This window comes from Ostrea edulis, chromosome 6, assembly GCF_947568905.1.
Source record: "Ostrea edulis chromosome 6, xbOstEdul1.1, whole genome shotgun sequence".
In the NCBI taxonomy this organism is placed as follows: Eukaryota; Metazoa; Mollusca; class Bivalvia; order Ostreida; family Ostreidae; genus Ostrea; species Ostrea edulis.
This window is the reverse complement of record NC_079169.1, coordinates 14,922,170-14,945,497: the sequence shown is the minus strand read 5'-3', so window position 1 is coordinate 14,945,497 and position 23,328 is coordinate 14,922,170. Positions and strand designations below refer to the sequence as shown.

The following is a 23,328-nucleotide window of genomic DNA, read 5'->3' as shown; positions in this document are numbered from 1 at the left end:
GAGACAGCAGAGAGAGAGAGAGAGCAGATAAAGATAGAGAGAGCAAATAAAGAGAAAGAAAAAAGCAAGAGAGACCAAGGGAGTGAGCAAGACAGAGAATGAACAGAAAGCAGAGGGATAGAGAGAGCAGATAAAGAGAGAGAAACCAAGGGAGGAAGAGGGGGGGGGGGGGGTACAGTGTAGTATTTACTGTATGATCTATACAAATTCTTAACTTTACTTTTAGCAATATTCACCAAAAATGATAAGATATGTCAATCAAGGTTTCTGCTAATTTATTTTCAGTAATATATATTTCAATGAGTTAAACAAATTTGATGTCTTCAGATAACAATCATTTCTTTCCAGAAAATTCGTTGTAATACGCAACTATTGTTTCCTGCGTTGTAATACGCAACTATTGTTTCCTGCGTTGTAATATGCAACTATTGTTTCCTGCGTTGTAATACGCAACTATTGTTTCCTGCTAAATGTCTATTGAAAAACCGATCTAGCATGTTGTCTATAGTGACTCATTTAGCTGTATTCAAACTACTAAGTGTTAATGCTTACCACTCATTTACGTCTGATTGTATGCTAAATCAAAGTATGAGGCTTAGGAAAGGTAGCAATAGCTATGTGTTATTTGGATGTAAAATCTTCCAAAATATAGTATCTTTATGTACAAATCAAACAAACCTAACAAAAATATGCATTGGTAAACTATAGTGACAACTTTGATTTTACAAAATCTTTGAAACTTTTAGTTACAAAAAGCAAAAACTTTGAACATTTAATTTTCAATTATAGCAAAATCTTTGATACCTTATACTTTTATTTACAATAGTAAAGACTTCGATACTTTTATTAACTGTAGTAAAAACTTTAATACTAGGTAGACTATAGCTTACAACAACATTTTTGTTAGGAAAAGCATGAAAATCTAAAGCATGTTAATTTGTTCACACATTCTGCATACTAACTTTATCGCAAATTATTTATCAGAAAAACTGAAATGGTAAAAACAATGCTATGATTTCTTTTCAACTGAAATTCCACTACATCTACTTGGTTTCAAATTAGAATTTTCCGACTCGTCTGCAAGATATTCCATCTGATCTCTCAAGTTCAGTAAATGTGAGTGGATTTCATGCATCTGCCTTCTCGCACTGTTGTATGCTACATCACTAGCATCTCTTGGGTGTTCCATAGGATAATAGTCTGCTCCGAAAGCCACTGGTTCCGAATCACATCTTTCCAAATGTTTTTCATCGATCCACAAAGTCTCGTCGGGGTCTTCATCTTCGTTTTCAACATCGTAATCTTCAACATCATCGTATTCATCATCTGAAAAATCAACTTCATCTTCGCCGTCTTGGAATGTTCCTTGTTGAAATGCAGCGCTATACCCAATATCTCGTCCCTGCCGTTTTTCCGAATACCTTCGGGTATCTGGGTAAGATTTGCTGAAAACTACCTCCCCACTCTCTATTTCGTCTTCGTCATCCGCCTGATTACTGTCCGAACTAATGTCATCTCTCCAGTCATCGCCTGGCTCTGAAATGTCAATATCAGATTCTGTTCTGGTGACAGACTGTCGACCTGCCAACACTCTTCTACTGCGTATCCTCTCATCTAAATCAAACGGGTCGTATGGAAGTGTTCCCTCTGACTGTAATGGTTGATCCATTACATCATCCAAGAAAGACTCTAACGGAAGAAGTTTGTCATACGTATCCTCCTTAACGGGAACTTCAAAAAGCTTTTTCAACGACTGGTCAAGCTTTGATGGCTTCCTATCAAGAGAGGTTGATTTTTTCTTCTTTTCCTGGACGTTAACCGTGCCTTTGCTGATGACAGGTTCGTTCATGATTTTCTCTATGTCGGATTCCTCGGGTTTCACATATGATTGAATTACATCGCATAAAAGATTTGATTGTCTATTTTCGCCAGATGGTTCGTAACTCCTTCGCTTAATTGAAATTGGTACAATACTTTCCTCGATCACTACTTTATCAGAAATTCCATCCGGATCTTCGCGACCTGATGATGCAGTGGCTTCACTGATGAGATTTATTTTCTCCTGTATCCCCCTGCTTGTCTGTTTTTTACTTTGACAATAGTCCTTATAGTTGAATTTGTTTTGGAGTGGAATATTTTGCCTGGTGGAATTCGTACTTGAAAGTAGCGTATTTTTATCCTTTGATAAACAGTCAATAACTTCGTTTTTATTGACAATGTTTTCAATTGCATCATTTCCCTGTTTATTGTTGTTCATGAGATCTAAAGAGAAATCGTCAAAATATTCTGGAGGAGGTGGAACGGTTTCAATTGGTAACACTTTGTTGTCCCTGTCAATCTGATTTTTGTAGCTTGTATTATCTTCCAAATTTTCTTTATAATCTTTCAAATCACTACCGTGCGCCATTTCTTTTGTTTCTAAAAGCTGTGAAAGTCGCTGACACACAATATCATTGAACTCGTCCATCTCTTTACTTTTTCTGTCCTGTTTATCTTCATGCTCATCATCTTCTATATCTTCCTCTTCTTCTAGTATCTCGAGAGAATTCGGACTGGGTGGAGGAACATCGGTTAAAACTGCTCTGGCGGGCGATGGCAAAGTACACTGTTTCACAAGAACTGGGCCTGGAAGTACATTCATTGTGGCCGAGGATTTTCCCGCGTGCTCCCTCAAGTAGTTGCGGAGGTTCTCCTCCTCAATTTCCATTGACAAAGTTTTCTCCTGTCTAACAAGATACCTGGAATCGTCACGGACAACAAGTGAATCATCTGTTTCCTTATCTCGTCTTCTAACAATAGTTCCAGGGGGTGTAATTTCAGTTCGCTTTGGTTTTGAAATTGTAGAGTATAGTGGTCTAGAAGAATCGTTTTCTTTCGAAGGAAGAGGTTGTGTCTCGGCAGCTTCCAAATGTGGAACTTTGGATTGTAGTTCATTATTCTCAATAGCGTTTGGTCTTTCACTGCATTGAATTTCAGATTTCTTCTTATTCGTTTCAATAGTCCGTCTTGTAGGAGGGGGTGTTTCAATTTTGAACACAGGATATGCTCTACGAAGAGAAGGTGAGTCAAGTTGAACTGATTCTTGATTATTTTTAACTTGTGTTTTTCGAGGAGGAGGCGTAGGAGCACGATCATCTTTTCTTATTAATACGGGGGAATTGCAATTTTCACATCTTAGTTGTTTTTCATTATTCTTTAATTCAAACGTATCGGCTTTCTCTTCCTGTGATTTGCTGAAAGGTGTATTTAGGTAATCCTTTTTATTTTCTACTCTTCTCGAAAGACTAGGACTCGAAAGTTTGTTGCTTCCTAGCCTATTTCTTCGCGGAGGTAATTCGGGCGCTGCTTCCAATTCTTTTACTTCTCGCGGAAGTTCCGTTTGAAAGACTTCGTTGTATCGTGGAGGCGGGGAAGGTGGTACCACCTCACTTTGTTTCTTGACACGGCGAAGAACGGGACTCGAAATTTTGCTGGTCTCAGATTCCACAACTCTCCTAGATGGTGGAGGAGTGGCAACCTTAAACACGGGATGCTGGATTCTCCTGACTGGCGGAGTTGATAATGGTGTAACAAAGCCATGGCTACCGGAAGAAGAATCGTCCGCCATCTTGATTCCTTTTGTACTAGGTGGAACATTAGTATTTTCAACAGCATTTCTACTTGGCAGAACCGATTTCAGTTCAGTAATCAGTGGATCATCTCTCCTAAAATTATACAAACCAGTCTCAGTTGTTTCCAGTACTGGTACATCTGTCCGTTTCTTCCACACATCTTCCGTGTCAGCCGTTTCTGGATTTTCTTTGGGTTTTTTCTTTGAAGTGCACGTTCCCATTTTTCTTCGATGTCGTGACCTCTTCTTTACCGGATGTCTTTTATCATTGTTTGCGTTATAAATGCTGCTGTTGCTGCTTGTACTCGTTCGTCGCTCATGGTAACGTTGATGCTTGCGAGTTCTTTTGCTGTGCTTGTTAGTTGGCTTTGAGAAAGCAGAAGCGGGTGATAGCAAGGCTTTGTTGGAAACGACAACGTTCATTCGAGGTCACATGGTTGATTTTTATTCTGCCTCTCAATGGCTTTTTTCCCAAGGTCGAACCTGTAGTAAAGGATTACGAAATGTTGTAATTTGACAAAAATTCGTAATTAAAATAAACATTAGAAATATATAATGGTTATACAATTTCCACCTATCATTATTTGCAAGATCAAAATGCATTATTTCAAAGGCAGGAGGGGGGGGGGGGTAAATAAATGAGTATATTTCATTGGTTCCTTATATTACAAAGTTCAATTTGCATCAAATTGACATCTCCACTACAAGACAAATGAAAAGCACGCGGCAATTTGTGTGGATTTTAAAAACCTAACCCAGCAGCAATCAGTTAAATGTTTGACGGATGACAACTGCAGTGCAAAGATAACAAACGATAGTATGACCCAGTGGAAAGAAAAATAAACTAGCTTTATATGACTTGTATTTATCCCATCTAAGATCTGCTTTGTGTCTATGCCAACTCAAATCTTGGGTTTTTAAAATAATCTGTGTTGACGTAATTCGAACAGCCTATCTTGCATTTTGGATTAGAAAATTTCTTTTTGCTTGAGAAATCGTGTCTGTAATCTGCATGAGAATGTTCAAATGTAGAAGCAAAATGTAATTAAAACACCTGTCTAATTTACTAAAGGATAGAAAGTTGTGGGGAATGATGAGAAATTCATTAACTTAAAATCTATCAATGCAAATCTAAATTTGGCATCATCTGGTAGATTGCCATTTCAATGTGTATACACATTATCAATTGAATTATTATCCAGATTTTCGAAAAGATAAAAGATTCTGACCAAAATAAACAAAACGTTTCATAAAATTGCATGCTCATCGTTAGATGTAAATTAACTGTATAATCACCAGCAATGGGATATCGAGTGTGGGCATCTGCCCCTTTGTTTATTACATACAGATCGACGACCCATCGATGTTCTTCATTAATAACAACCCCAAACATTTGCTGAAGTATTTTCCTCATCTTTATTGAAGTTCAGTTTTTGATTTAATGTAATATAAAGCCAAATATACAAACTTATCACGATTTACTCTATCTTAATGGAATGTCGTAAGGCCGCACGGTTTTCTGATCAAAGAGGCTGGCATGTTTTTGTATGACTAATTGATGTCCCTCAGAGCTTTTGCTGTATATAACATTGTATCTGAAATATACAGCCGCTTTGTACTGTACTCTGAGAGGCTGATGACCTGATTGTGTAAATCAACATTTTTTTTTCTTCGATTAAATATCTTGATCTGTTGTAGTTTAATTATCTTGTAAAAATAGTTTATCATGTCTTCGAAAATGACGTCATGCGTCTTGCGAATATTTTCAACACTAGCGACTGCAAAAAACAAGTTTCCGAATACCAGCAGTGCCAAATTTGATGTCTTTCTCACTAAGCTAACAAAGAGCAAGCGAAAATGGCGGGCCGGAATGCACGACATCAATAGAATCATAAATATGACGGTCATCAAGGTTTTACAAGAAAACCCACCAAAAGTATTATAAATGAAAACGTGGTACCTACCATTCTCAAACACAATTTCAAACTAGATCCAAGCTTTTTTCCTGTCCAAACCAAAGAAAATCCGCAAAACACAACTCACTACTCCTCAGGTTCCCAACACGGAGCAGCTCTTTCACGACGTCAGGCTATTTTTAGCTTTAGCCGAAGATGGGTCATATTTTGTGCAGAATTATTTTGTATTCTCTACACACCTAACAGTTTTCTGATAGCGAAACGCGCGGCTAATAAACGGGATTTGATATTAACGTGTGTTTTAACGCTACTCGTTGCATCTGTTTCTTTCAGTAACTCAGATTTGCAGCGATCATGCGGGGGCTCTTTTGCACAATGTTCAAAATTCGTAGTTAATCAATCTAAATAAATTCCTCGTGTTGGATGTAAACATTGGTCAGTGGCGGATTACGTAATTAACGTCATAATGATTAAGAGATGTTTCGACAGTTGAATCTCCGTGTTGCATGCAGGGATCTGAAAAATCTGTTGAAACTTTGCTTTCTTTTTAAGGAATACGCGAGCTTGGATTCGGATTGGGAATGTTTGAACAGTGCTTGAAAATTTTGTCTGAAAAAAGAAGAAATGCGCTATATTTTAATTTCGTTTTCAAATAACACCCCACTGGTGTATAGATTTCAAAATAACAAACAAGCGATTAAGTTGATATCCACACCCACATTTCTTATCATGTACAAGGTGAGTAGAAAGTCTGTTTGCGCATGCGGCCTTGCCCTTCCTAACAGATTATCTTATTCCGACAGTTCCGCATACAATATACGTATCCGTGTATATCAGGCCACGCCAGGTTTAGGTTTGATTTACACGAAAAAGAAACAAATTCGATCTGATATATACATGTACACCCTTACCGAGAATCGGATATTGTAAACGTCTGACGACAATTATTAAGCGTATGATTAAAAGACTTCTCTACTCCAGTTAACAAAACAAAATTATGATAAGACAACCCCTCCAACCCACCAAGATTTATTATTACTCTCAGATAGAAAAACAATTCATAATCAAGAATTAAATATTCTGGATGCATATTCCCATAAAAATCCTTATAAGAATTCAAACGTTGAAGATACTCATAAAATGAATGAAATGTATTAAACATTTTATTATGCATTAAAAATAAAAATCAATTATCACAACATAAAATTGAATACACAAGCACTGTTTGAATGTAACATGTACATGTACTGTTGTGGTATACAATAATTTCAGCAAGAAGACAAGATGGGGTAGCTATGCTCTCAGCCTTCGACAAATAGATTTACATATAATTTCAAGACTTACCCTTCTTTAAAACTGACAGACAGAAGATATATTTTGTATGTGTAGCTTGTCACCACAGAAACGATCCCTGATGCCATCTTGATTTTCTCTATCCTAAGCAAGTTCCTCCAAGTAATGTCGAGTAAGACCTGAAGTGGATATTTCTGTTGTGTGTGTGGGTTTTTTTTTTTGTTCTTGGAAATGTAAAGAGGTGTCACCAATGGCTAAAGTTTTAAAAGTTCCCAGTTCTCAGAGATAAAGCATCAAAAGCAAACTGCATGGTACATATCTTCCACTTCTGTGATGATCTAGTGATGATCTGGTGATGATCTGGTGATGATCTAGTGATGATCTGGTGATGATCTAGTGATGATCTGATGATGATCTGGTTATCTGGTGATGATCTGGTGATCTAGTGATCTAGTGATGATCTGGTGATGATCTAGTGATGATCTGTTGATGATCTAGTAATGATCTGATGATGATCTGGTAATGATCTAGTGATGATCTAATGATCTGGTGATAATCTAGTGATGATCTGGTGATGATCTAGTGATGATCTGGTTATCTGATGATGATCTGGTTATCTGGTGATGATCTGGTGATGATACAGTGATGATCTAGTGATGATCTGGTTATCTGGTGATGATCTAGTGATGATCTAGTAATGATCTGATGATATGGTGATGATCTAGTGATGATCTGGTGATGATCTAGTGATGATCTGGTTATCTGGTGATGATCTGGTGATTTTGTATCCTTTACAGATCTGGAAACATCAAGGTTACGTTGGAATAACAATGAGATAATTAGATATTTATAAAATAAAGAGTTTTTAAAAATGGGTGGGGTGAAATGAATATATAAAAATAGCACACACACACGCACACCACGATATATATATATATATATATATATATATATATATATATATATAAGCGCACTGAAAAGCCACGACCCTGTTGATTATTTAAAACTCAAATTTTCGACGCAATCCCGCGTCTTTATCAAGAGTTGGGTTTTCGTTCTTATATATATATATATATATATATATATATATATATATATATTACAACTATATTTGGTTCCGCAGGGCGTGAGTACCACTCCGGGCTGGGGCGGATGTGGGTATCCTTTTATACATTTGCATCATCTTTCTCACTCTAGTGACGATGATCTCTAAATGTGGAAATTCAAACCATTGACTCCGTCAGTAGCTTTGTACAATTAATCATTGATATGTTAATACATCATAAAGTTTTGTAAAACAGTTGTTATTCTTACCATGGGATGGGTTTCTATTCACGATTCATTTATTATTTATTGTACCTCATGTACCATTGATTAATGGTGTGAGTGAAAAATAAATGAACTTGAACGGTGGGGAACGGAGTTTCCCGATTTATAACTTACTTAGATATTACTATATAATGTAAAAGGAAATAATTAGAAGAACAGATTGTTTAAAAAGGAAGTAAAGGTTCTAGCGTCCTGGAGGATATGAGTTCCTGTAATGCACCAAAAAAAAAAAAAAATAAATAAAGAGTATATCATTCTGACCATTCAGTCATGAACCTCATATCATGGGTGGAGACAGGAAAACGTCCGTACGGGTGGGATGACGAAATCTATACAAGGGGCCCAACATTTAATGTTTATAACTGAAGCTGCACAGAAATGTATGACTGGAGAAAAAATCTATAGAAATATATGTTTTTAATACTGTTTTTTTCCCTTGAAAACCGGAAAATTCCTGACGAAAATTTTCATATGGAAATGCAATGGAGTCTCCTCCGTTCATTCGCAGAAACTAAATTACAATTTATGATAATTTTTTTTAAATTGAAACTGTGCATATGAAAACAATCACGAACGTTAAATACCCTTGAGCTTTAGTAAATATGTCTCCTAATCTTCATTGGGTTCAAAGCTATTAGGCAATGATTTTAAAATATGTGGTTATTTTACAAAACATGTCTGGTCAACTGTCTATCCTGTAAAACCAGGTGGGTTTTTTTTTTTTTAAATATCTGGTTTTCCTTTGAAAGTTCTTGGGGACTATCATGAATCGAATACGAAAATGAATTGTGAATATATTTGAAACTATATGTGGAGAGAGAGAAAAAAATGATAGGATAGATTTCTTTTATACCATGCACAAGAAGAGGTTTTGTTCATTAGAACAAAATATTAAAGTTAAAAAAAAAAATTTAACTTCAGGAAAATTTTACGCATCTATTCGACACTACCTTAATAAACAATATGTAAACAAACTAGAACACGATCGCCTCTGTATGTCGATATAACAGAGTTGGGGATAAACTTCCTTACTTGAAACAGTACATCAATTACAACCACCCATCTGTAAATAAAGTATAATATATCATTGACAAATGTGAAACATATTTACACTGTACAAATAAATGTAAATATGATATACATTGTTAAGCGACAGATGGTATGAATATATATAAAAGATATACCTTTTTATCCGTACCTAAACAGAAAATATTATGGAGTCGATTCTTACCCCCAATGACTGAATCTTGATACAATAGTACCATGCCATAACTAGTCAATTTTAAATACACAAATTTCAATATCTTTGACAATAAATCCCATCAAAGAATTCCTTTGTTTGGACAGCTGAGTGCATTAAAAAAAAAACACACCACAAAACAGAATCTACGACGACAAATATATATACTACAATTCCAAATCATTTTCCAGCAATTCATTTATCAAGTTGACCCCCACCCCCGTGATTTATCCATAGGGATATGACTCTTCTGCCTTCTATAAATAGAAACCATTCTCGAAAACAAGGAATAAGTCAGCATTGCCTAAGGATGACGAAGAGTTTCCAGAATCTGTAGACACATACGCTGCACCCATACGGCGAGAAGTATATATACACGACAGGAGCGGAAGTCTGGCAAGAAACAAAAGTGTTGTGTAACATTAATCAGGTAAGATTATACAGATATTAATACAACAATACGTGTAGCCATTACCGCGAGGGAGGGAGTTTTCCTGAGGGATTATATCCTTATTTCTAGAATTGCCGGAAAGACATCCATATATTTTTATTTTTACCAGCAGGTTATACCGGTGTAGCATTCATTGTTAATTTATTCAGCACTGTTGATAATTAAAATGAAGGTTTTAATATACAATATATATCATCTCATTGTTGACATGTACGTATTTTTCTTTTTATTCTGTATCATTCAATGTTTTGAAACGTCAAAATCTACAACAAACTGAATCGAAATAATTCTGTATTTAACTACTAACAACTGCATGATTATCTTCATAAGAGGGGGGGGGGGGGGAAGTCTTATCTTTACCGACATTCCTAAGTCAGTTATAGAGGATTCACGCACAACCAATTGCAAAGAATTCATTTTATTATTTCTCATTGCCTTTCTTGTTCTCTTGTCAGAATTCAGAAAGCTTACAAGTAAGTGTTTCACAAAGACTGATGAACCGTTTCATCTATTTCCTCCACTTCTCTATTGCTAATTGAGAATAACGATTATGAATCATTCATCCAACTTGAAAAATCTGAAATCTTGAAATAATTAACCCAGCCCCTCCCGATTTTTGGAAATTTCGGAAATATACGGTCCATTTTGTGTGATTCTAGCCTGCATGATTCATTTTTCAAGTAAGAATGTGATGATCTCATTTTTTCCCGCTCTCTCTCAGAGAGCTATCGTTAGTCTGTGTTATCGGCAGATTCCTGATCATTATAAATTTTGAATTCGTCTGTGGTTTTCATTATATACTTCATTTGTTTCAGCTCAAAGCCAACATTCCAGAGACTCCACACAAAAAAGACGAAATGGCGATGATGAGAAGAGGAAAAATCCCGTAAGTACATGTACCTTCTACCCACTATTGATCAGCTGATCAGATGGTTCCAGTATTAAGTGTATTGGTTATGACAGTAATATACACACACTGTCAGCGCGCACGCACACACACACTTCTCAGAAGTGAACACAGAGCTGGCAAGCTGATATATCTTTTTTAAGAATGTTTGTCTTCTCTGCTTCACCAGGAAGTATCAGTCTTCAGATCAAAACAAAAACACTTTTCTAGTCTAGCGCACAGAATGGGGTGCTGGAGAAAACAGCGCACAGGCATTGTTATCAGGTCATAAAAAGTTCTTGATGTGTTTTCAAATAGAATTGGGATGGTTCGATTTTTATCGACAATGCCAATTCTTCGTATCATTTATGATAATGACCATTTTCCTGATGAATTCAAGAAATGTTAGATAAACTAGATAATTAAGTATTGAGTCCCTGTTTGAACGCTAGAATCTTGCACTACACATAGACCAAGAGCGCCGGACGGTCATCAGACACCAAATTGAGACTGCTTCGGTTTTTATCATACGAAAATTGAACCTTTTGACGACAATATTAACTGTTTCTGATAATTTCTTCTTCCAGAAAAGAAGTTCAATCCATCTTTGAGAAATATGCCCAACAGAATGTTCGAAGCTTGAAGAAGCCGGATGCCATTAATCTTCTGAAGGCCGAGTTCAGTTTGAATGACGCAGAAGCGGAGTGCATGTTTGATACTTTTGATAAAGACCAAAACTCCATCATGAGTATATGGGAATTCCAACAATTCTACGAGACTGTCGGGAACGGGTATGTCCTCGTGTGTGTTCCCTAATCACCAAATATAAGCATGTTTCCAATATTCACGGCTCAAAATTAATAATTCGATTGCAAACTCATGTTTGTTTGCGGTGAAAACATGTATCATCGAGTGATTTATCTTCCTTAGAATATAACCGTGTTGTGTGCGATTCCTACATATAATATATATGCATTTTTCTTGTTCATTTCACAATTTACGTTAACATTTTAGGATAATTCACTAATTCCTTGTGTTTTCTTTTTTTAATTTTTTACAGAGCTGGGTGAGTGTGTTGGAATATTTTCAAATCTAACTCCCTGATAACGTGAATGTGGTGACTGTTGCTTTGATATTTGAAATGAAAAAAACAACAACATATGTTTCTGAAGTATATCAAAACTGTTATCAAGAAGTTATCAGAGGGTTTTGAAATGTGAGGTATAGGCAGTGGGTTTCTAGAAGTTTGCGAAAATCATTATTCCTGCAGATTGTATGTATTAAACACTGGTAGTTCCTCTTCGCCTGCACCGAATCATTGAGTATGCTAAGTATATATATACATAATCAAATATATCACTGAATTTATATTCATCTACTTAAAGACATTAATATCAAGCAATTCTTGTCTTATTTCACAAGGAATGGTATCTATATATACGCTTAATTACAAATTGATTTCTTATTTTAAAAAATGATGTCATTATTTTCATTTTTTTTTTTTACAGCGCCAGTGAAATGTTGGAAAAATTTCATGAATTGGACGTGGACCGCAGCGGGAAACTAGATCAGCTGGAAGCGAAACAAGGGCTCGAACTCATGACAACCGCCACGGGGCGAAAATTAGATCCACGCGAGATCGAATTCTTCCTAAAAACAGCCTCGGACGAGGAAGGCTTTATAGACATAGGAAAATTCGTCAGTCTCTTCAAGCGCCTGAAAGTTTATAACAGTCCCCCACCCCCAAAGAACGCCAAATGCCACGTGCTTGGAAGTGAATGAGTGTAAATTACCATAACGGGGAACTTTTTGACATAATTTTAGATGGTGTTGTTGATTCAGTTCAGATTGTTTTAATATTCAAGAATTTAATTTTTAATAATAATCTGAATATTTCATTGTAACCATACCTACGCTTATCATACAAGTGTTATCTTTCTTGATGTGCATTGTACATCGATCATGTGACATGTTCAGTATATCGATCATGTGACTTTTTAAAATATGTCTATTGTTTTGTTGATCTTTTTCACTTTTTTACCATGACAAAATAAAATTAACTTGAAAAACGAAGATTAATCCTTTTGTGCTTCTTTTCCGTGCAAATGAAATGTGCTAGGTTAAACCTTACAACAATAAACGGAAATCGCATGTTCCATAAAAATTCTGATAAGAACTACACGTCACACTAATGAAAGGTGAAGATCACGAACAGTGATCAATCTCATAACTCCTACAAGCAATATAAAATGGATAGCTGGGCAAACACGGACCCATGGACACAACAGAAGTGGGGTCAGGTGGCTAGGAGGAGTAAGCACCCCCTGTCGACCGGTCACACTCGCCGTGAGCCCCATATCCTGATCAGGTAAACGGAGTTATCTGTAGTCAAAATCAGTGTGACAAGAACGGCCTAACAATCGGTATGAAACACGTCAGACGGCATTTGACCCAATGATAGGTTGTATTGACGAACTAGATCGTTATAACGACCATAGAATTTGCGAAATGCTGACTTCAATCGAGACTTTTGAAACCCCTGTACCATCAACTTGTTTGTCAGTAGCTTGCCTCGACGCAGAACAAGCTCTTGCATATCGAATCAGTTGAGAGATATAAACACCATATGCAGGTGATAATGGAATATTGGTACATAAATATGGGAAGTTGACGATGGAGAAGCTGAAATCATCCCGTTTGTCATAAAGTTGAGTTGTCAGTTTGCCGTTAATGGGTTTTCTCCAGACATGATAGCAGCTATTATCTAATGCCAAAGTTCATATTTTTATGCTAAAAGATATGACCAATTCGATCTAAATAGTAAAGTATTTTCATTACAGTGCAAGGTACATGAAAATCGACAAAAAGGCACGAAAATGAAATCTGACCTAACTATTAAAAGCGCGAAAATGAAATCTGACCTATTGAAAGTACGAAAATGAAATCTCGCCTAACTATTAAAAGCGCGAAAATGAAATCTGACCTTTTGAATGTACGAAAATGAAATCTGACCTAACTATTAAAAGCGCGAAAATGAAATCTGACCTATTAATTGATTGATGCTTTCCGCCACACTTAACAATTTTTCAGTTATCTGGTGGCGCCCAGTTTTTATTGGTGGAAGAGAGAACCCAGATACAATGTACCTGGGAAGAGACCACCGACCTTCCGAAAGCAAACTGGGAAACTTTCTCACTTACCGGCGCGAGAGGGATTCGACAGAGGTGAGAGGCCGTGTGATTTTGAGCGCGATGCTCTAACCACTCGGCCACGGAGGCCCCTCTGACATATTAAAAGCACGAAAATGAAATCTGACGTAACTATTAAAAGCGTAAAAATATATATACCATGAAATATTTACAGAATGTTTGTTGAAATTTTTTGAATTTGTTGAAAGTTTTAGTATAAAGTTTCCCAGTTTGCTTTCGGAAGGTCGGTGGTCTCTTCCCAGGTACATTGTATCTGGGTTCTCTCTTCCAGATCTTGTCTTGCTATCAAAAGCTCGAAAATAAATCTGGCGTTTTCTGTATGGTGCAGTATCAAAAGTGCGAACATGAATTCTGATCTGATTATCAAAAACACGAAAGTTGTCATAAAAATCGCGAGAGAATCCCTACTTATGAAACTGACATATGAATTTCTGGAATTTCCCTGCCAGTATTATCGTAGTTGATGTAGTGGAAGTGTTGCCTTCTGTACTTATTAACATGGAGATCAAACATCAAAGCCATTCAAACACACCCATACAAATCTACAGGAACGTGATCGCAGCTTACTTACTACAGGCATATTAGATGTGTATTTGTTAAGTTTTAGTATAAATTCTGCATTTCTCCTTGAGCAGGAAACATGTTCAGCCTCTGACTGGGAAATAGACAAGGTATATGCAAAATCCATGTAAATGCGCGTTTGTGAAACAGAATCAATCGCGCATTTCATGTGAAAAGTCGCAGTTTCAATGCAAAATAAAAAGTATGATGAATTTAAATAAACAAATATGCATGCATACGTGTGAGAAATGAAGATTAGCCTTTTTTTTTACTCAATAATAAAAAGTGACTTAACAAATTAAAAGGTTATTTATTGATATCAATAAACATTGTAAAATATATGACATTTTAAAGCCCGGTTTAAAGGAACACATATTTCTACCCCTAATCAAAAGGAGTTGAAATTAAGAACAATTAATTAAATTAACATTGGTATTACAGTTGATAATTAATTACTAATGTATTTTACTTTGCATTAAAAAAAATACAAAATTGCAAAGCTGTTTAGAATATACGAGTTAAAAATGAAGGCGGGAATCCAGAGTTAGCGTGCATCGTTCTTCAGTTATATTACTTCTTGAGTGCCATGTTCTTGGATTTAATAAAATTGAGTCCCAGGATGTATTCCATAATAATATCATATCTTGCACACACACACACACACACACACACACACACACACACACATGAAAATATTCGAATTCGATGTATATATAAATTGAAAACGTCACTTTGATAAGACCGGTTTTTCTTTATTCAAAATAAGTTTCCTTTTTTGTCAGTTTACCGAATTACCTGCACTCTGTGTTTAAGAACGTGAGCTTGCTGCACAGTAACACCATAACTGGGGTACAAGTATTTTTAAAATTTTATCTTTTCTCATTCATAAGAGCGCAGATTTTGTTTATGGTACAGAACAATTAAAATTGTTTTGGGTCACTGTCGAAATCCTGAGATAAAATCTTGCCACATTGCTAATGGTGACTGTTTTTATTTATAACGTGGGCGAATACCGAGGTCTTTGTGCGATAATCATCGACCTTAATTTTCCGTCTATTGTGGCAAAAATTCAACATCAAGCAGGCATTGTTAATTTTCATATTTCAATTGTAATATGTCACCATGAACGCGAATCAGCCACTGAAAAAATGCATTGACCACGGTGTGACTCAGTCATCCAAACATGACATCCCTGTTGCAGACGCATGCGCTCTACCGTCTATACCTTTAATGGCAAAAATAAACATTTTGGCCTAAAGAGGTGACGATTAAAACATCGCTGATACATAAATGGGAAACATTTGTCTAGGATTTTAAAAACGAGAAGCATGGCATCAAGAAAACTCCCGTGAGTATAATATTTTTATTCGTATTTTAATTAAAAATCACAAGCTACCTTTAGTGTCTATTTATAATGCTTTAACACTACCGTTCACCTGACATCGTGTGAATTTCGTTGATGACACTAGATTATTTTCTAATGCCTGTATAAACAGGGGAAAATAAGTCCGTCTCAAGCAAGGATTAAGGTGGGATTTGTATTTATCCATTTTAAAATCTAACTAAATATTGACTAGCCATATGATATTGCCAAAAATTAATAATTCTAAGGCGACTCTTCAATGTGCATTCATAAAACACGTGTGGTGTGCAATATGTGCACTTGTCAATATTGATCAGACATTCTATTTATTCACAATTATGTAACAAAGGTAATATTTCTCTTAAAAACGCTGTTAGTTAAAAATCAATATGCAAAGATGGAAGATCAAATAACAATCGATTAAATTTTATGCATGAAGGAATAGTAGTACTGCACGTGCGGTTGTTAAATAAGTCATCATGTACTTATATAGCACGGGAGACGAAGCGCGACTCGATAAGATAAACGCATTACATAAACAGTAGTTACTAACACATTCCTTTCACATTCTTATTATGCCAGTCTCATTTGCATTATTTTCATTTCACCAGAGGGGCGGATTTATTTTCTTTTAAAGAAAATAAAATCCTAATATCTGTACCTTACATAGATTTTGTTCGGATATTTTTTAGCATGATCCTCTATTGAAACCATATCAATTATTTCACTTTTCCTTATTCAATTGATACAATTTTTCGTGTTTAATATAGCATGCAATGCAAAATGTACAATTATAAGGTTTAAATGTCTAAAAACACGCCAAAATGTTGCAAAGGATTCTTTTTAATGAAAAAAAAGGAAAACAGGTAATTCAACTTTTATCTGCTACCCGTCCAGGTGAGGGAAGGGAATTCACATGATTAAGGATGTTTTCATTAAGGTGCCACGCCCCCACACTACTTATCACCCACTAAACGCTGTCAATATTGCCTAAACCCCTGTCGTGTCGACTCGAGCAAGGAGAGAATATAATGAAGGTCTATAACAAAATTGTTTAGTTTGGCGATCATGCCCCAATCTCTGTTTACAAACGAACATATCCAGAATTTAACATCGTAACGCTAACGATGGAATGCGCTGTTTTTCTTATTTTCACTTTCATTTCCATACTGAAGAAATCTACAGTTTTGGGTTACCAATGAACGCATGCTGAATTATGTGAATATGTCAATTAGGGTCACGACTTTCATGTGTTGATTTTTTTTTTTAGAGAATGCAAGAATGCGTTGTCAGATAAATCTGCGTGTGGCAGGATATACACGTACTAAATTTTCACCAGTGTTTCAATTTAATACTTTACGTAACAGGAGCTTTTTTGTGCGATCGGGTGGGTGTGGGGTGTTAAAATCTTATTTATAAATGCACATGAACTTTTGTTTAACCAACTTATTCCGAGCAATTTCTTGAAAGTGTTTTATATATTGCAACATTTATCTTCGGAAACTACAAGTTTCAGATTATGATATCTAGAATAGAATATAATATTCATTCAACCAATTTGGGCCCACAGAGAAGCATTAGGATGCACATTGACAATGACATAGCCGTATTGAGGAAAACGAAAATGCTGGGAGTTTTTGTTTATATCAATATCGTAATTGATGTCAAAACAGATAGTCCTACTAAAATACTGAATAATTAAACAATTCGAGGTAAATTCGTTAGTTCGTATTTTCTTGTCGAATATGATTAGCGATCCTTTGCCGAAGGTATGAAAATATGTACCTCTTAGTTCCTATTCCTTTATTTAAAACATTTTACATTATTCTAAACAGATAACTCGACACTGTCGATGGGATGATATTGCCTCTTTAGTAAATATGTATTTTCTTTTTTACAGGCCAGAGGCACAGAAAATATTTGATAAATATTGTCACAACTTCGTCATGAGGCTGAAACGAGAAGACGCCATAAAAATGTTTACTTCGGACTTCAAGCTGAGCGAAAAGCAGGCCGAACTCATGTTCGAAATTTACGACATTGACAAAAACGGTCAACTTAGCCAATGGGAATTTAAGCAATTCTACACTAACTTGGGAGAATTGTAAGTTTCTAAGATTCAGAAACAATACGATTGATATCCATCCTAAGGTTGGGGGGGGGGGGGGGTCTAAGATTCAGAAATAATACGATTGATATCCATCCTAAGGTGGGTGGGGGGGGGGGGGTTCTACTTCGTTTGTGCATAAAGCGTTACCTGTCGCCGGTTTTCGTTTTAAGATGAACTCAATATCATATTAAAACTCTTTATACGCATAATATTCAATTGCATTGGTTTTTATAACTTTTATATTACATTACCTATACTTAGATGTTATGATAGCGCAGTAATCGTTTTGCTGTGAAGTGATTATAAACGTGAATGGATATTGTGTAAAGTTACCCATGTCACATGAAGTAGGGACGTCCGTGGAATGTGACCTTCAACACGCCTGAAGGACATTTGAATATCTCCAGTCACTGACACCCCTATCTCACGGCTTTGTCGTGGTAAAACTATTATCCAACAAAACTAAACACTGTTGATATTGGCCTACATGTAGTCTGTTTTTAGACCGTATACATGTATAAATTTACTTCCTGCCTTTTTTGTACACGCATATTCTCGTCACTGAAACTTCTTAAAAATGTTTTAATATCAAAATATAAATATTTCAGTTACCAAATTATGGACCGAAAGTACATGATACACTGAAAACATAACTGTGTAACACGGCTATCGTATCCGTCGTGAAAATATTTCAGAAGTTAGTAAATCTAAGACAGTGTAGATAATGTTATGGAAATAGGAATTTAGCTGACAGGCCTAGCCTTTAAATCACCATTAACAAGACAAACACTCGTCATCAGTTCGATCTTAATGGTAAGCTAAATAATCAGATTGAATTTGACTCCCCCCAACCCCCCACTTTCCTATAGATTTTCCTGAAATTTATATATCTCGTGTACGTTTAATTGATTTTGTTCTCCTTTTCTAAATTTCTTTTTCTCCCCCCCCCCCCTGCTAATCAAGATATTTTGTTCTTTATTCTAACTTTTTATCGTTTTTGTATTTTCTAGTGCTCCTGAACTTTTTGAGACATTTGAAAATCTCAAATCAGAAGGAGCTGGTACTTTAGAATTTGATAAAACATGGGATGTCCTAAAGACCGTGAAAAACGCCAATGGACACATCACAGAGGACAGCAACTTAGAAGTCTTAATCAAAGCGGCGGCGGGCGACGAGAAAAAGATGGACTTTGGAAAATTTATGAACGTGTTCTGCAGAATAAAGCAAAGTAGATCGTAATTGTTTGAAAACTGTGATGACTAAAATCCATTTTTTTTTTAAATTTATTTTTATTTCAAATTCATTAATTCGACGTTTTATCAGCATTTCCGAGGATTACATTTTCGCTATTTTTCTAAAGACAATTTATTTATTCATATCATGCAATGGTTTAATTCATTATTTATGTAATATACATGTAGTTGAAAATTTCAAATTTTATATTACCGTGATTTAATAACAAATGGAAACATTGTCTTGCAATAAACACCTGACGCCATTCAGAAAGATCATCAAATATATAGGCACCTGAGCAGAAACGTTAAATGTATATGAGAAGTCTGCTTTGTTTGTGTATGCAATATCGAAATATTACACGCAGCTCCTCTAATCATTAGTTTACTTTCACTTTCCATTCATTACAAAGATATAAATTTTATAATATGTTGACATATTGAATTAAAAAATATTTGTTAATTTTATACACATGTTATGTATATTAAGATACATTTATCTATTTTTTAATAGTTTGAAAATTGAAATGAATTCACTGGTTGGTTGTTTATTTTAAATAAAGTTTATTTATGCATATTTCTCTCAACTCTTTCTTTCGGTGTTAAATTTTCAGTTCAAAGGTTAAAACCCGGATTTATTTACAGAAACAGGAGACATTTCATTGTCAATGTGTAATCATTTTAAAAATATTTTCGGGACATTCAATCGTAAGAGAATTCATTTAGAAATTATATAGGCCTAATAGCTATTATATTTCTTTTTCTCTCATATTTCTTTTCGTCACTTTATTCTACTGTGTTGAAGGAAATTACCCCATTTTATGTGGAACAAATAAAAACGAACTTGCAATGTAACAAGGATACGGTACATGTATATATAAGCAATGAGATTTGTTCTTGTGTATCTTTGCCTAATTTTTTTTTGTATAACTTGATATTCGACATTCCATTACTTTCCCCCAAGGATGCAACTTTTATACGACTTTCAAAAGTTTGATTTAAGACGACTCGTGTTTCTTTCATTCTGACCCTCAAAAGCTTTCACTGTAAGCAGAGGACGCAGCTATGGGAACAAGAGATGCTCCTTGGAGCGTGTCTTATTTGAAACATAACTCTAAAATCTTTGAAAATAAGGAATAAGAGAATCGCCTAAAACATTAACGACCAGAACCAATTTCGAAACAAGTTACGCAATCTCTTCATAATAACGGGAAATAATTACTTTTTTGAGGAGTCCATAGACCTGGGAATTTCCTCTATACATCGTTATAGGGATTTATTATTCCATTCCAGTATGCGCTGCGCTCTTTGATGCTTTAAAATGATAACAACTAATTTCTTTCTGTAGAGCTTAGAAGGCCTCCAAAATATGCACCTCCCACAACTTATGCATTTCCGTAGAAACATAATAGACATGCACGAACACGCCCATTTACAGTGAGATTACCTAGAGAAATGCAAGATTTTCCGATATTCGTTATTCATAAAATTTTAATGTAACAATAACTGTTAGATAAGAGTACAAAATGTTGATTGCTACAAAACTCATCTTTTTACACAAACAGAATAATATTCAGATCTCCTTCAGGAACAGAGCGTTTACAATACTATAATCACAATTGCTTAAAGTCCATTTAAGGAAGTATGCTACATCAGAGAAATTTGGTATGGATGAAAAGTGGAGGATAATATGTACAATATTTTGAAATTGAAAACTTTCAACTTTACTTTATTTGATCAAAAAATACAGTTTTAGTTGAAAGCAATCTGAGAAAATTTAAAACCCCTGCTGGACTCGAACACGCGATCTACAGTTCAGCAGTTGACGTGCTAACCTACTGAACTACTTGGCTAGGCAAGAATGTTTTAAATGAGTAGATAAATATTGCCGATATTTCTATTTTCACCCATATTTTAAAAGGAAATCAGCCATGATGACGATGTAGATTACCTCCTCAACAAATATCATCGAGTTCTTCATTTTCCCAGAAAGTTAAATAACTCGTGTTGTTGTAGCATATTTGGATGTTATACACACGGTGTCAGTTGTATGGGACTATTTTCCTACTGAGTAGCAATATTGGAGTAACTTAATGAGCTGACTGGAGCTTGACGTGGAGTATGCTACATATCTGTTATTGCGCAAGGAAAGTAGTCCTGTAAATATCTGTCACTATGGAAGGAAAATAGTTCCAGAGAAATCAGACACTGTATAGAGTATGTTAGATATCTGTTACTGTAGACAGAAAGTAGTCCCGGAGAAATGACATTGTATGGAGTATGTTATATAATTGTTACTGTAGACAACAAAAATATCTGGAGAATTGACACTGTATGGAGTATGTTAGATATCTGATACTGTGGACAGAAAGTAGTTCTGGAGAATTGACACTGTATGGAGTATGTTAGATATCTGATACTGTAGACAGAAAGTAGTTCTGGAGAATTGACACTGTATGGAGTATGTTAGATATCTGATACTGTAGACAGAAAGTAGTTCTGGAGAATTGACACTGTATGGAGTATGTTATATAATTGTTACTGTAGACAGAAAGTAGTTCTGGAGAATTGACACTGTATGGAGTATGTTAGATATCTGTTACTGCAAAGAATGTGGATTTGCCATTTTGTCAGTGCTGTACAACTCATTTTCAACCACTACATCTGTAGGAACAGTGGCTAGTGTGCATAGGTCTGTCTGTGTGTGATGTATTTGCCCCAGAGTATACTGAGACATTGCCCTGGAGGGGGACTCAAGGAGTAAAAACCCACAACAGAGAAGCTTCATGAAAATAGGATTGTCAGAATCCTGAAGGTAATGTTTGGGACTGTATCATTTCAGTTAGCTTGTTAGGGTAATGAACAAATTTAGAAGTTCCAGCAGTGCAAAAAGCTGCACAGGTGCTCAAAATATAGTTGTTAAAACAAATTATAGACATATATAAAAAAAAGCATTCTAAGAGTATTGCAAAATCAATACATGTCCCCTACCCGTGCCCCCTATTTATTTGAGGGATGTCATTTTATGCAGACCATGTACTTTTGGACAAGTGGGAGGATGTCATATTTTGATAGCAGGAAATACTATAATTTTGATGTAATGTAAATAGATATGGTGAATCTGACAGACTTGATTACAAATTAGTACAGAGAACTATATATAGACATACAAGGATGAATTCAATCAACCATGAGACATAAGGAAAGTGAGAACTTCATGTGTAGCTAATCATTCAATAACCACATCAAAAAATTCATATTCCTCTATGGCATTGTAGAAAAAAGTTCAGAAGAAAACTACATTTGGAACAAAATCACTCATTTAAACTTGACCTGTAAAAATATAGTAGAAAACCACATACCAAATTTCAGTTTTCTAAATAAAATCATGGTAGAAAAGTCTGGAAAACAAAAATTGAAAAATGCTCATTCAACCATGAAACTTAAGTCTTACAATATTTGTTAGAATAGGTCAACCATATCTAAAGTAAAATTCCTTTGTATCTATCAGTAATCATTACCTGCAATTAACCACAAATCAAATTTCAGATTTCTACGTTAAAACATAGTGGAAAGAAGTTTGGAAAACTATATTCGTCGTAAAGTCTCTTAAACCTCGTAAAAATTACTCAACAGTGATGAAACTTAAACTTGATCTGTAAACATTTAGTAGTAAAGCACATACCAAAATTAAGAATGTTTAAAAAAAAAAGGCTGCAAAATTAAATTTGGTACCAAGTCCTATACAAAACTTAAACTTGATCTGTAATCCACATACCAGCTTCTAAAATTAAATCATGATGGAAAAACTGCTAAAACCTAGTGGGACAGACTGACTACCAAATGAAGAGAAAACCTTTAGTTCCCTTCAGTTTCACTGGTGGAGGACTAGTAAAAATATCTCGTTTCACAATAGTAGGTCATATAAAAGATATGTTTGTCCATTGTAAAGTCTCCCAAACAAAGTACTGGCTGTATAAAAGAGGGGTTTTTTTCCCCTGAGTACTACAATTTCCCCCACATCAATTAACCCCCTTGCACAAAATCCATACCCATTTTAATTTCATTTAAAAATTTAGATGAAAAGACCTTGATTTTGAAAATTTTCAAAAAAATCAGTTTCCTTCA

The 23,328-nt window shown here is 35.3% G+C and overlaps 3 protein-coding genes across 7 annotated transcripts; 2 read left to right on the top strand and 1 right to left on the bottom strand.

Moving 5' to 3' along the window:
- Nucleotides 1-258: 258 nt before the first annotated feature.
- Nucleotides 259-9,523, bottom strand: LOC125645440 (uncharacterized). Of its 2 annotated transcripts, XM_048870947.2 has the most exons (3): nt 9,380-9,523; nt 6,871-7,618; nt 259-4,093 (listed from the first exon to the last, which is right to left on the bottom strand). In XM_048870947.2, exon 3 carries the CDS (start codon nt 4,031-4,033, stop codon nt 1,010-1,012), a length of 3,024 nt encoding a protein of 1,007 aa, XP_048726904.1. In that variant the 5' UTR covers nt 4,034-4,093; nt 6,871-7,618; nt 9,380-9,523; the 3' UTR covers nt 259-1,009. The 2 variants fall into 2 exon arrangements, with proteins under 2 accessions (XP_048726904.1, XP_048726903.1); XM_048870946.2 differs by lacking the exons at nt 6,871-7,618; nt 9,380-9,523 and adding an exon at nt 5,575-6,707.
- A 61-nt stretch (nt 9,524-9,584) lies between these two features.
- Nucleotides 9,585-12,798, top strand: LOC125645441 (uncharacterized). 3 transcript variants are annotated; one of them, XM_048870949.2, is made up of 4 exons: nt 9,585-9,818; nt 10,655-10,725; nt 11,313-11,516; nt 12,234-12,798. In XM_048870949.2, the coding sequence occupies exons 2-4, from the start codon at nt 10,697-10,699 to the stop codon at nt 12,505-12,507; spliced, it is 507 nt and encodes a 168-aa protein (XP_048726906.1). In that variant the 5' UTR covers nt 9,585-9,818; nt 10,655-10,696; the 3' UTR covers nt 12,508-12,798. The 3 variants fall into 3 exon arrangements, with proteins under 3 accessions (XP_048726906.1, XP_055997631.1, XP_048726907.1); XM_056141656.1 differs by lacking the exon at nt 9,585-9,818 and adding an exon at nt 9,839-9,951; XM_048870950.2 differs by lacking the exon at nt 9,585-9,818 and adding an exon at nt 10,229-10,312.
- A 2,676-nt stretch (nt 12,799-15,474) lies between these two features.
- On the top strand, nt 15,475-19,777 carry LOC125648017 (uncharacterized). Of its 2 annotated transcripts, none has more exons than XM_048874905.2 (3): nt 15,475-15,843; nt 17,759-17,962; nt 18,979-19,777. In XM_048874905.2, exons 1-3 carry the CDS (start codon nt 15,824-15,826, stop codon nt 19,205-19,207), a joined length of 453 nt encoding a protein of 150 aa, XP_048730862.1. In that variant the 5' UTR covers nt 15,475-15,823; the 3' UTR covers nt 19,208-19,777. The 2 variants fall into 2 exon arrangements, with proteins under 2 accessions (XP_048730862.1, XP_048730863.1); XM_048874906.2 differs by lacking the exon at nt 15,475-15,843 and adding an exon at nt 15,929-16,024.
- Nucleotides 19,778-23,328: the final 3,551 nt, after the last annotated feature.